The following is a 14,051-nucleotide window of genomic DNA, read 5'->3' on the forward strand; positions in this document are numbered from 1 at the left end:
TCAGGCAGGAAACCCTATACCATTTCAGAGAAAGTGGTTGTCTTATCTGTTCTTAAAAACCTCCAGTGTTGGAGCACCCACAACTTCTGGGGGCAAGTTGTTCCACTGGTTAATTGTCCTCATTGTCAGGAAATTTCTCCCTAGTTCTAGGTTGCTTCTCTCCTTGATTAGTTTTCATCCATTATTTTTTGTCCTGCCCTCAGGTGCTTTGGAGAATAGCTTGACTCCCTCTTCTTTGGGGCAGCCCCTCAAACATTGGAATACTGCTATAATATCTTCCCTAGTCCTTATTTTCTCTAGACTGGCCATATCCAGTTCCTGCAACCGTTCTTCATGTTTTAGTCTCCAGGCCTTCAATCATCTTAGTTGCTCTTCTCTGCACTTTTTCCAGACTCTCAACATCTTTTTTCTAACTTGGTGACCAAAACTGGATGCAGGCTTCTAGGTGTGGCCTTACTAAGGCTTTATCCAAGCTGGAAACACTTTTGGGATGGGAAGAACCTTAGTGGCTCTTTGAAATTTCCCATAATCTCCTGGCACAATGTTTCTTTGGAGAATTACAGGAAATTAATGGGCCAGCAACCACCCTGCCCACAAGCCAGAGTCAGCTTTGCCCAGCGGGGCGTCTTCCAGATGTATTGTCCTGATAAGAATGTCTTTGGGATAGCAATTCTGGGGATGGTTCTGGAGGGCAGCAGAAACCTAGTGCTGACCCCAAGCCAGAAGGTTCTCCTAGAATGCCAAGTCCCCAAGCTACCTTGAGGGCTGGAGCAGGGTGGCCCCTAGTTAATCTTTGCATGGGAGACCCCCAGGAAACCCACCTGAGAAATCCAAGGAGATGAGACTGGCTTCCTTCTGGCCGGTCATCCTGAGCCCCTCTACCTTAAGGAGGGAAAGCTGGGCCTGGGGGAGGCAGGCAAACGGTTCACCAGGAACAGGAGTCCAAAGACCAGGACGAGGCAGAGCTAGAAATACCATCCCTTTATTTGAGGAAGCACCAGATGGAGCCATGCTGGCCTTCAAAGACCTCCTCGCTGCTGCCCCCACCCAGCTCCCAAGAGGAGGAGGAGGAGATATTCCAGGAGATGGATCAGAGGCAGCTCAAGTGCCTGTGGAACACAACCCACCGCCTGGCTGCTGGGAAGGGCCCAAACCAAGTCTGTTCTGATCGTAGCCCGCAGGTCAGCCGGCAGCAGCCCCTGCAACCCCCCCCCCCACTTCCTGCAGAGTCTGCCCTCGCTTCCCAGGGATTGTGGACCCCCAAAGTGAAGGCCGCCTCCCGTTTTAAGGGGCAAGAGGCTTTCCAGAGATGAATGCAGCCCCCCCTCCAAGAAAAGGCTCGTCTGCTGAGTCCTGGCTGCCTGTTGCTGACTCCCTCCCCCCAGCAGCGCAGTCTCAGCCCCCCCTCTGCCCCAAACCCACCCCAAGGCACCCTTCCCCAGGCCTGCGAGGGTCTCCCCTGAGTTCGAGGGAGAGAAGCAGGTCTATGCAGTTATAACAGAAAGCCCCCCACCCACCCCCTCCCTGCCAGAGCCCAGCGCCAGCGCCGGCTCCCCGAAAGCCCCTCGACCCATCCATCCACAGAGAGGCTGTGGCCCTCTTTGGGCCGGGCTCTCCGCTTCCCCCGCCCTGCCCTACTGGACAGTCTGCGGGGGGCTGGCGGCCCCCTCCCGGCCCTTCTTGCGCGGCGGCTTCTTGATGGGCGTCTTCTTGACGGCGGGCTCTCCGGGCGCCTCGGGGCCGCCGCCGCCGGTCTGCTTCTCCGCGCTCTTGGGCTCGGCGGGCCCCAGCAGTTTCTGCAGCGGGGCGGAGGTGGGCAGGAGCGGCTTGGCCTTCTGCGGGGGCGCCGGCTTCTCCCGCTGGGCCGGGAGGGGGCTCATGCCGTTGGGCCGCGCCGCCGCCTCGCCCCGCTGGAGGCTCTGCGTCTTTTCCTTCAGCTGCGCCGCCAGCAGCGTGGCGGCCTCGGAGGAGAAGCCGGGCGGCGCTTTGGGCTGCGCGGGGCTGCGGGGCGCGGCCGGGGGCGCCGGCCTCTTGAGCGGGGCGCCGTTGAGGTTCTCGGCGGGCTCCGGGCCGGTCCGGCTGCGCTGCCTGGGCTGGGCCTCGGGCTCCTGCGGGGGCTGGGGCGCCCTTTCCTTGGCCCGCGCGGCCTCGCCGGGGCTCCGCTTGCGCTTGGAGGGGCCGGGCCGGCGCTCGGCCGGCAGGGAGTTGCTCTGGGCCGCGTTGTACTTGTGGTGGATCCAGGAGACCTTGGGCTTGGTGGAGGGGTCCGGCGGGGGCGGCTTGGCCCGCTCCGGGGCCGCCTCCTCCTCCTCCCGGGACTGCTTGGAGAGGCGCGCGATGCGGGCGTAGAGCGCGCCGCTGACCGAGCCCGAGCCGCAGGAGGAGCGCTCGCTGTCCGAGGACTTGAGCAGGGGCGCCTCGCCGCCGTCCGCCGGGCCCGGCGGGCTCTCCTTCAGGACGGTGTACTCGCCCGCCTCCGCCGCCTCCTCCGCTGCCGCCGCCGGGCCCTTGCGCAGCGGCTGCGGCGCCTTCTCCAGGGTGCTGCTCGGGGCCGAGACGCGCTCCTTGTGGTCGCTCTCTGCGGAGGGAAGGGAGGGAGGGCGGTCAGGGGGGCTGCGATCACCTCAAGTGAGCCAAGCTGCAGGGAAGACCCCCCCCTTTCTCTCTCTCACCCACCCACCCACTCTTTGAGGGCAGGTAAGCCTTGATCCACCCAGCCCCAAAAATGACCCTCTCCAAGCCTATAAAAAAGCCCATCCATAAAAAAGATGCTGAGACTCTGGAAAGAGTGCAGAGAAGAGCAACCAGGATGATGAGGGGACCGGAGGCTAAAACATATGAAGAACGGTTGCAGGAACTGGGCCTGGCTAGTCTAGGGAAGAGAAGGACCAGGGGAGACATTTTATTTTATTTATTTATTTTATTGAATAAAATTTATATGCCGCCCTATCTCCGAGGACTCAGGGCAGCTCACAACAATAAAACAACCAGTTAAAAATATGAAATACATAATATGTAATTTATATTAAAAACCCCCAAATCTAAAAACCCTCTCAGTCCAGACATATTTGAGGGGTTGTCACAGAGAGGAGGGGGTCAACCCATTTTCAACCTAGATTCAATCTAGAAATGAGGAATTTTCTGTCAGAGCAACCAACCCATGGAACAGAAGTTGATTGTTTTAACTGTCAGGAAATTTCTCCTTAGTTCTAAGTTGCTTCTCTCCTTGATGTGTTTCCATCCGTTGCTTCTTGTCCTGCCTTCAGGTGCTTTGGAGAAAAGTTTGACTCCCTCTTCTTTGAGATATTGGAAGACTGCTATCATGTCTCCCCTGGTCCTTTTTTCAATTAAACTAGCCAGGCCCAGTTCCTGCAACCGTTCTTCATATGTTTTAGCCTCCAGTCCCCTAATGGTTTTTGTTTCTCTTCTCTGCACTCTTTCTAGAGTCTCCACATCTTTTCAGGATTCTTTTTTCTTTTTTTAAGAGGGAATTGGTATGCAAAATTTGAGATAAAATTAAACAGCCTGAACTGAGTTCATGATACTGAGCAGACTTCTAGTGTTTTGTTTTGTTTTTAAATCAAGATTAGCAAACATTTTTTCCCCCAATATTGAGTCTGAGATGGCTACGCATTTCCCTCAAGAGCCCTCCTGGCAACAGTTGAAGGAACAATTCTTCTCCCAACTCCGGTGCCAAATTGGAGACCGCTAGATTATGATGTTTTGGAAGGGATTTTTTTTTTTTTGTTGAGAAATATGTGTGGCTTTTGTACCAAAAGCATTTTGAGAGGTTTTGAAGTTTTTTCACCCACGGATATCGTTGCATATTTGCCCAACGTAGTTAACTCGCTTATTACATTAACTCGTTACTTGGAAAGACACAAATAGGTCTTTGTTTTTTAAAGCTAACCGGACATTCCAGTCACACAACACCCTAAGCCAGAAAACAAACAAGCCAACTACAAACTAACCAGGGTTAGCCTATTAAATGGTGCATCTGTGGGGACAGTCCATTTCAAGAGGCTGGAATCCAGCAGCCTCTGGAAGCTAAGGGGGTGGCTGGCTGTCACGCCAGGATCCAAAGTGAGTCTGAAGCGGTGTGTGCGTTTGTGTTTGTGTGTCTTTTGAAAGCTGGCTGGAAACCAGGGAAGGGAAGACATCCCTGAGACAAGGAATTGTGACAGCATATAGGGTCAACTAGAGCAGGGGTCTCCAAGCTTGGCAACTTTAAGACTTGTGGACTTCAGCTTTGCTGGCTGAGGAATTCTAGGAGTTGAAGTCCACAAGTCTTAAAAGTTGCCAAGCTTGGAGACCCCTGAACTAGAGAATGGGGAAAGCAGGGTTGGAGAGGGAAAGTTTGTTTCCACAGAGAGGGGACCCTTTTCCTGTTCATGCATGCCCCCCCCCCCCGACATGTGCCAAAGCAGCCACAGAATTTTCATCTTGTGCAAAACGAGCCTCCGTGACTTCAGGAGTTAATTTCCACTGGTGGGAACATCTCTGTCTGGTAATTATGGTGTAGCTTTTTTTCTTTCGAAGTCATGCCTGTGTGGCCCAAGAATTCTTTAGGCATTACAGGGTCCTTTTGTGAAGGGCTGTTATTTGCTACAAAAGGGCTGCGGTGGAGCTGGGATCGAGTCAAATTCCTCGGCTCCATAATGGTTGCCAAAATAACAGAGAGAGGAGAGGAGAAATTAGGAGCTCGGATCCTACGAGAAGCTCTGACCGCGGGCCTGCCATCCAAATGCAGAATGGAGACTTCCAGCCTGCTTTGCTATGACCACGGGTGCATCCCTCTAATTCCAGAGAACTCCAGCGGTCTTATCAGCATCCTAGTCCTCAGTTTTGCAAAGGAAAACATGAAGTGGGGCCAGTTTATCTTACAGGAAAAACCTTCTGGAGAGGTTTCGGCAGCCGAAGTGAGAGGCAACAAAGGTACCCGTAACTTCATCAGGGATACAAGAAAGTTTGTAGTACGGGTAGTCCTCGACTTACAACATTCGCTTAGTGACCGTTCAAAGTTACGACGGCACTGAAAAAAAGGGATTTTTGGCCATTTTTCACATTTATGGCTGTTGTAGAACCCCACGGTCATGTAATCAAAATTCAGGCTTATTTTTATGCCCTTTGCAGTGTCTTGGGATCATGTGATCCCTTTTTTACGACCTTCACTGACCAGCATAGTGCATGGGGAAGCCGGATTCACTTAAGAACCGTGCAACTCAGTTGACAATCACAGTGACTCGCTTAACAACAGTGGAAAGAAAAGTTGTAAAAGGAGGGCAAAACTAAATTAACAAAAGTCTCGCTTCGCAACAGAAACTTGGGGCTCCAATGTGGTCGTAAGTCGAGGACCACCTGTACAAAATAATGAGGCTGGTGCTTTGATGTTCCCTTTATCCCTGGTTTCTTAAGAGTCATATGTTAGTCAAGAAACGGGTTTGGGGGAACGTCTCAATCCAGCCCTTTGCAACGTGATGTTTGAGGGACACTTTGCCACATCAAAAGCTTTGCTGGCTGAGGAACTCTGGGAGTTGGAAGTCTTAAAGTAGCCAAGGTTGGAGACCCCTGCTCTAAAGCAGGAGTCACCAACCTTTCGGACCTCAGGGACCACTAAATTCATAATTTTAAATCCCCGTACCACTGATACAATCTGCCTAATGACCGGCTGGGTGGGTGTGGCTAGGTGGTCATGTGACTGGGTGGGCGTGGCCAACTCTTTGCCTCTCCACCCGGGCTCCTTAGGGCTCCAACAGGAAGCATTTGCTGGAACTAAGCAGCCACCACGAGAAAGAGTTGGCAAAAGAGCTGGCTCAGTTCAGATTGGATCTGGCCGAGAAGAGGCTCAGCAGAAGCAACTCACTGAGGACTAGGAGCATAGGCTTTCCAAACAGAGGGAAGACCTGAGGGAGTGCAAAGCCAGGTACCGGCACCTGGAGGCTCAGCGGGCTGAGATGGTCAGCCAGTTCCAGGCCATGATGCAGTCCCACTGGAACGAGGCCCTCCGGCTCTTCGCCACCAGCCTTCGGCCAAAGACCCACACCAGGAGGCCGAAGCAGATCCCAAGTTGGAATTTCTGCCCCCCTCCGACCCACACAAAAAGATCCCAAAGAGGGAGACTCTCTGCAGCAACAGAAATGTTCATTGCACGTGTCTATCCCAGGGGCCATAGTTTGAGGACCCCTGATTTAGTGCAAAATAAAAAATGCAAATAATTTTTCTGCGGACCACCAAAATTTTCTTGTGGACCACCAGTGGTCCACGGACCACCGGTTACTGAATGCTGCTCTAAAGGACTAATTCTGAAAGGGGAAGGGGCTCTGGTGAGCTGGGAATTTTAGCATCTTCAAACCACAACCACGATCTGATTGGCAGGACCCTTGCCAAAATTGACAGGGGTCGACTTTGATGTCCGATAGGTGAGACTAAAGGCCTTCAGGAGGAGCCAAGTTGTGGGAGTTGCTTTGCACCTGGGCCTTCCTTGTTTTTTCCCCCTTTGGGTTATTTGGACTTTGATTTTTTTTAAAGGCATTGAAAAATACGGCTTGAAGCTTAACACCTCAAAAACCAAGATCATGATTGTCAGCAAACGACCCATTTAATTTACCCACTGAAGTCAAAACAAGGATAGAGAAAGCTCAAACAGCATTCTTCAAAATGAAAAAAGTCTTCTGCAGTCACGACATAAGCCTAAGACTGAAAATGAGGCTTCTCAGATGCTACATCTTTTCTATCCTGCTCTACGGAGTGGAGAGTTGGTGTCTGACAGAAAGCCACTTGAAGAGACTAGAAGCATTTGAAATGTGGATTTACAGACGGCTGTTACGTATAAGTTGGGTTGACAAAATCAGAAATGAGGAGGTAGTCAGCCGCCTGGGAAAGCCAAGGGAAATCATCAAAACCATAAAAAAAGCAAAAATTAGAATATTTCGGACATGCGATGAGACACCCGGAAAAATTCAGCATCCTTTACAGGGGTGAAATCCAGCAGGTTCTGACAGGTTCTGGAGAACCGGTAGTGGAAATTTTGAGTAGTCCGGAAATACCACCTCTGACTGGCCCCAAAGTGGGATGGGAATGGAGATTTTGCAATATCCTTCCCCTGCCATGCTCACCAAGCCATGCCCACAGAACTGGTAGTAAAAAAAATTGGATTTCACCACTGATCCTTCACCTAATCCTCCAGGGAAAGATTGAAGGCAAATGAGGTCCAGGCAGAAGAAGAATATCATGGCTTCAAAATCTAAGGGACCGGTTTGGACAAAACTCAACAGCCCTTTTTCGTGCAGCTGTTGATAAAAATAGGATGGCCAACATGATTGCCAACGTCCGATGACGGATATGGCACAAGAAGAAAAAGAAAAGTATTTTGATTAAATTTGGGGCATTATTAAGACAGCAGTGGCCCAACTTTGGCAATGGGTCCCCAGCAACATGTGTGTGTTTGCGTGTGTGTATGTGTGTATGCACTCTTACAGGTTTTTTTGTTATCCCAACTTTTCCTAATAACCATTCAAGGAAATGATGCCCTTCTGGACTAATCTTTGCTCTTGGTGGCCACCAACTATCACATTCAGTGCCCAGATCTATCTCAAGGGACGCCTTGCGTGACCGGAGTCTGGCTTGTGCCAGGAGCTCCACTGACCTTCGTGGGGCACGCAGTAGACGGGTCCTTCGTCTGTGGTATCGAAGGAAGAGAAGGAGCCCCTGGACGACCAGGAGGGTGACGGCTGATCGACTACAGAAGGAGGTTCAATGAAGCTGCAGTTCAGGGTGTTCTCCAAGTCATGATGAGCCACTGCAAGATACAAAAAGGGTGGAGAAGGAAGGTCCAATCAATCAATCAATCAATCAATCAATCAATCAATCAATCAATCAGAATAGAGCTGGGGTGACATGATAGTTGTCTTATCCCAAAGGTACTTTTTCAAGAGGCAACTGGACTTTCTGGTTTTTCTTTGAAGATGTTGGACAGAGACGTTGGACAGAGAGGACTTCTGGTTTGAAAGAGGGGTCAAAGAGGCCATCTATGTCAAAGTTGAACAGCCTTCTCTTAACAGAGGGGGACGGATACGACATCGCCTATCTCCACTCTACAACACAATCCCTTCAGCAGTTCCAAGAAGGCCATTTGCACCACTCAGGTGACCCTGAGGACACAGATAAACCTCCAAGTGGCCACAACGACCCTCTTAAAAGGATGCAAATGACCAGCTGTCTGCAAGGAGTATAAACCCTCCCATTCCCCAGCATCCAGCCAGAGCTGAAGAAGCTTCTTGGATGAGAAGCAAAACGTCTTCAAAGAAAAACCAGAAAGTCCAGTTGCCTCTTGAAAAAAAAGCACCTTTGGGACAACCATGACCTGGAGGATGGAGAATCTCCATAGACAGGCAGTTGTCTTAGTTGGCAAGGAGAGATCCCACCTAGAACTGAGGAGAAATTTCCTGACGCTGAGAACAATTCACCAGTGGAACAGTTTACCTCCAGAAGTTGTGGGTACACAACTTCTGGAGACTTTAAAAACACTAGAGGTTTTTAAAGAAAAGACTGGACAAAAGACTACATTCCATATGCAACATTGTGCAAAGATCGGACTTTCAGGGGCAAAGTATCCTTTGCAAATGTCTTTGGGCATCTATGTAACTTCTGTTGGGAATATTGAAAGCGACCACAGAAGCCCGGGAAAAGATAACAGTAAAAGTAAAGGTTCCCTTTGCACATATGTGCTAGTTGTTCCTGACTCTAGGGGGTGCTGCTCATCTCCATTTCAAAGCCAAAAAGCCAGCGCTGTCCGAAGATGTCTCCGTGGTCATGTGGCCGACATGACTCAATGCCAAAGGCGCACGGAACGCTGTCACCTTCCCATCAAAGGTGGTCCCTATTTTTCTACTTGCATTTTTTACGTGCTTTCAAACTGCTAGATTGGCAGAAGCTGGGACAAGTCACGGGAGCTCACCCCATTACACGGCACTAGGGATTCGAACCGCTGAACTGCCGGCCTTTCTATCGACAAGCTCAGCGTCTTAGCCACGGAGCCACTGGGTCCCTTTTGACTGAGCCGCTCTGGCAGCGATGTGCCAGGCGAGCCCAACAGAAGGGCCTCTGTGCGCAGCAAAACCTCGGAGGGGAAGCAGCGTTTCCGATGCCTTCAGACCTCTGGTTCTGGGTGAGTCACCGCCAAATAAACCATGCCGAGAGAGGCTGAAGGTGCCTTTCCCGTGGGCCTCTCGCCTTCCCTGCCCCAGTGTTTATTCTGCTGCAATCCCTGGCCTCATGTGATTCTTAGAGGGGGCAGCCTCGGCAGGGGCTTTGCAGCTCTGAGCCCCCCCTCCCCCTGAGTGGGAAGGCAGGAGGAGGCAAAGGCTGCAGGAACTGGCATAATCACCTTCAGTGCTTCATCATAGCCGAAAGCTGGACAACCAGGAGCTGCAGCCCAGGGTTATCCCTGATTTCCTCTCCTGCTTATTGGTCATTAATCATCGTCAGGGAGGTGTCAACAGATGACATATGTGAATCCTGCGGCAGTCTACCAGGGGCCGGTTGGAAATCAGGTGTGTGTGGGGGGGGGGGGAGATATATAATTTAAAATAGTGAGCTGCCAAAACCAGCTTTACAACATCTCAGCAAATGTTCAGGAAGCTTGATAATTTAGATTAGGGGTCTCCAACCTTGGCAACTTTAAGGCTGGAGGACTTCAACTCCCAGAATTCCCCAAAGCAAAGCTGGCTGAGGAATTCTGGGAGTTGAAGTCCTCCAGGCTTAAAGTTGCTAAGGTTGGAGACTCCTGATTTAGATAGTCCTTGACTTATAACCACAATTGAGGCCACTGCTGGAGCTGGTCCAGAGGAAAAGCATTATTTGTGTCCTGCACTCTCGAACAAGACAGGAGAACTCTTGGAAAAGCCCCCAACTCTCGTCTTTGCCAGGCTGCCTCTTCCAGTTCCTCCAGGGAGGGAGAAGGGAGAGACGGAAGGAAGGAAGGGAGGAAAGGGGAGGGAGGGAGGAGGGAAGGAAGGAAAGGAGGGAGAAGGGAGGGACGGAAGCAGTGGTGGGATTCAAATAATTTAACAACCAGTTCTCTGCCCAAATGATTTCTTCCAACAACCAGTTCACCAAACTGCTCAGGAAGTTAACAACCGGTTCTCCCGAAGTGGTGCGAACTGGCTGAATCCCACCACTGGATGGAAGGAAGGAAGGAAGGGGGAGGGAGGGAGGAGGGAAGGAAGGAAGGAAAGGAGGGAGAAGGGAGGGACGGAAGGAAGGAAGTGAGAGGGAGGGAGGGAGAAGGGAGGGACGGAAGGGAGGAAGGGAGAGGGAGGAAGGAGGGAAGGAAGGAAGGAAAGGAGAGAGGGAAGGAGGGAGGACAGGAAGGAAAGAAGAAAGGTGGGAGAAGGAAGGAAGCAAGCAAGCCAAAGCAGGAGAAGAAGGGTGCCCTGCCCTGCCCTGCCTGCAGCTCTGTCTGGTGCCCCCACCCCCTCTGTGCTGCAGCCATGGGGGTCTTCCACAGCAAAACTGGGTAAGGAGAACATATGGCAGGGCCCGTGTGCCAAGCCAAACAAAGGAGCTTGGCACCAAAGCATTTCATTCTGGTGAAATAAGAGAACTCTGCCAATTGAGGGGCGCTCCGGGAGGGCCAGCCTCAGAGTTGGTGCAGGCAGAGGGAGAAATGCAGGAGGACGTGGGGCTGGCCAGGCCCCGAATGGCTCTGGAGGTGGCAACTGCACGCAGAGCGCTTTAGGGGAAGGGAGCCAAGAGGCAGGAGGGGGCAGCATCAGGGTCTGGGTCCAGGGAGCCCTGGAGCTGCTCGCTGGGGGCTTTCAGCCAAAGCACTGAGAATTATTTATTTATTTATTCATTCATTCATTCATTCATTCATTCATTCATTCATTCATTCATTCATTCAACTTGTATGCCGCCTTTCTCCAAAGACTCAAGGTGGCTTACAATGCATTTAAAAACCATATATAAAACATGAAAAGTTAAACCATTAAAAACAATTAAAACCCATTCACACCATTCATGGCTGGATCTCACAAGATCACAATAGCGAGATCAACGGCCCCAGGCCTGCCGTTGAAGAGCCAGGTCTTCACCGCTTTTCGGAAGGCCAATCGGGTGGGGGCGATCCGGACCTCAGGAGGTAACTGGTTCCAGAGAGCTGGGGCAGCCACAGAGAAGGCCCTCCCCCCGGGCCTGCCAGCCAGCATTGTTTAGCTGACGGGACCCAGAGGAGACGAACTCTGTGGGATCTTACCGGTCGCTGGGAGCTATGCGGCAGAAGATAACCTGGCCCTGAGCCATGTTAGCATCACACATAGCTGTGAAGCCCAGTTTACAAATCTGGGTGTCCAAGCCTGCATGGCACGTGAACCCAACCCAACCTGAAACAAGCAATCTATATTCGGGGGTTCTGCCATCCCAAAGGTCCTGTAGGAAAGAGGAAGCGAGGGGAAGAGGGAGCAAGTCAGTCTAGACCAGAGGTCCCCAAACTTGGCAGCTTTAAGACTTGTGGACTTCAACTCCCAGCTATGCTGGCTGGAGAATTCTGGGAGTTGAAGTCCACAAGTCTTAAAGCTGCCAAGTTTGAAGACCTCTGGTCTACATAAAACATAGAACATAGAATCATGGGGTTGGAGGGGACCTCAGAGGTCTTCTAGTCCAATCTCCTGCTCGAGGCAGAAGTCCTTATAACATCCCGGACAAAAGGCTGGTCCAATCTTTTCTTGAAAACCTCCACCACAACTCTGGGAGGCAAACTATTCCATTGGTAAGTTGTTCTGGGTGGCAGGAATTTTTCCTTCCTTCTTGGTGGCATCTCTCTATAACAAGCTTCCATCCATGACTTCTTGTCCTGCCCTAAATCAATCCCCTCTTCTTGGTGATAATTCCTCAAGTAGTTCCAAAGGTGCTTTTTTCAAGAGGCAACTAGACTTTCTGGTTTTTCTTTGAAGACGTTTTGCTTTTCATCCAAGAAGCTTCTTCAGCTCTGACAGGATAGTGAGGAATGGAAGGATTTATATTCCTTGCAGACAGCTGGTCCTTTGCATCCTTTTACAGGGTCGTTGAGGCCACTTGGAGGTTTGTATGGGTCCTCAAGGTCACCTGAGTGGTGCAAATGGTTCCTGTAGTCTGCAATCCCTCTGGAAATCCATTCAAACAGACAGCTGGACATGTAAGGAGTATAAATCCTTCCATTCCCCACCATCCAGTCAGAGCTGAAGAAGCTTTTTGGATGAGAAGCAAAATGTCTTCAAAGAAAAACCAGAAAGTCTAGTTGCCTCTTGAAAAAAGCACCTTTGGGACAACCGTGACCTGGAGGACGGAGAATCTCCATAGACCCGTGATGGCGAATCTATGGCATACGTGCCCAAAGTGGCAGGTGAAGCCATGTTGCCCAGCACGCGTGGCCTTGTTGTTTGTCTTCTGGGTTTCTGGCATGCATGTGTGTGCAATACTCAACTGTCCTTCATCTGCACGGCAGTGCTGAAAACTGGTGTGCGCATGCACGCCAGCCAGCTGATAGTTGGGTGTGCATGCGCGCCAGAACCTGGAAGTTCAGCTTTTCCGGAGCGCGATCCTTTTGTGTCCGTGGCAGTGCTGAAAACTGCCCTTTGCATGCGCAGTGGCCAGCTGATCGTCAGGTGCACATGCGTGCTAGAACCTGGAAGTTTGGCTTTTCCAGAGCGCAACCTCAACGAGCATGCGTGCGCACACACGACATTTCCACGCAACCTTTTCGGCACTCAGTACCTAAAAGGTTCACCATCACTGCCATAGACAATCCCTCAAGTACTCTACCGGAAGACAATTATCATGTCTTCTTTTCTGATCCTTCTCTTCTATCGGCTAAACATATCCGGAGGTGGTATTCAGCCGGTTCAGACCAGTTCAGGCGAACCGGTTGCGGAAATTGCAGGTGGGCCCACCCACCCACCCCACTTCTATGCTGTCCTATTAAGGCACATTTTTGAGGCCGGGCGCATGCACAGAAGGTGCACACGCGAGCAAAGCACAAGTGCGGAAGGCCGTGCATATGCACGCACATTCACATTTGGGAACCAGTCGGGAGAGTAAGTGAATACCACCTCTGGACATATCTATGTCCCCCTCAACCCTTTGTCATATGATTTAGCCCTCAGACCCTTTATTATCTTTCTGGCTTTTCCCTGTACACTTTCCAGGGTCTATGGCTCAGCAGGCCTTGGGAACACAGCTAGCAAGTCTCAACCGCTAGATCAGGGGTCTGTAACCTCAAACACTCAAAGAGCCATTTGGACCCGTTTCCCACAGAAAAGAAAACACCGGGAGCCACAAAACCTGGGTGGGCGTGGCCAACTCAACATCACTCACTTTCACCAGTCACATGACTCCCTAGCCACACCTACCCAGCCGGGCATTAGGGCAGAGAACTGGTTGTTAAAAAACACCGGGAATCACAAAACCCTTTTGACATCTCTCTCTCCCTCTCTCCTCACCTCTCCCTCTGTATCTCTCTATGTCTCTCTCTCTCTCCCCCCCTCTCTCTGTCTCTGCCCCGGCCACTTATCCATCACCCGCCGTCACCCTTACCTTCTCAGGCCAGGCGAGGAATGACTAGGAGGGGAGAGCAAGGGTGGGGGGCAGCCAGTGGTGGGACCACCTGACAGGGAGCCACAGCAGAGGGCCCAAAGAGCCACATGTGGCTCTGGAGCCGCAGGTTGATGACACCTGAGCTAGATGGTTCCAGTAAGGTTTGAGTGGCTTCAAATTACGGTTCAACCATGGTTTATTGGATCAGTCCCGACCAGCAGGCTTCCCACAATATTAAAACCCATCTCCCATGGTTTGCAGACTGCAAGAGGCAGGCCTCATTTCAGCTGAGCATGTTGTAGGAATCCAGCTGGCATTGTTTTAGTTGTTTTGCACAGCCTTGAGATGCAGCCACAAGGGAAGTTGATGGTGCTCCTGTCTCTTCATTTCCTGGATGGAGCATCTGGCTAGCAGCTGTCGGAAAGCAGGGTCTGAAACCGGCTTTGCTTGATCTGACCAGGTTCATCCAAAACCTGGGCTGA

The 14,051-nt window shown here is 51.3% G+C and overlaps 1 protein-coding gene across 1 annotated transcript in view; it reads right to left on the bottom strand.

Annotated features, from left to right (window-relative positions):
• Positions 1 to 1,539: 1,539 nt before the first annotated feature.
• The window catches only part of SCARF2 (scavenger receptor class F member 2), a 76,819-nt gene continuing 64,307 nt past the window's right edge, over positions 1,540 to 14,051 (bottom strand). Inside the window, exons 10-11 of the mRNA XM_070950782.1 lie at positions 7,646 to 7,798; positions 1,540 to 2,578 (exon numbers count right to left, since the gene is read on the bottom strand). Coding sequence (XP_070806883.1) covers positions 1,635 to 2,578; positions 7,646 to 7,798 — 1,097 coding nt within the window. The 3' untranslated portion in view covers positions 1,540 to 1,634. The remainder of the gene's footprint in view (positions 2,579 to 7,645; positions 7,799 to 14,051) is intronic.

The sequence above is a fragment of the Pituophis catenifer genome, unplaced genomic scaffold (genome assembly GCF_029215685.1).
Source record: "Pituophis catenifer annectens isolate HBS135680 unplaced genomic scaffold, rPitCat1.0.hap2 SCAF_10, whole genome shotgun sequence".
In the NCBI taxonomy this organism is placed as follows: Eukaryota; Metazoa; Chordata; class Lepidosauria; order Squamata; family Colubridae; genus Pituophis; species Pituophis catenifer.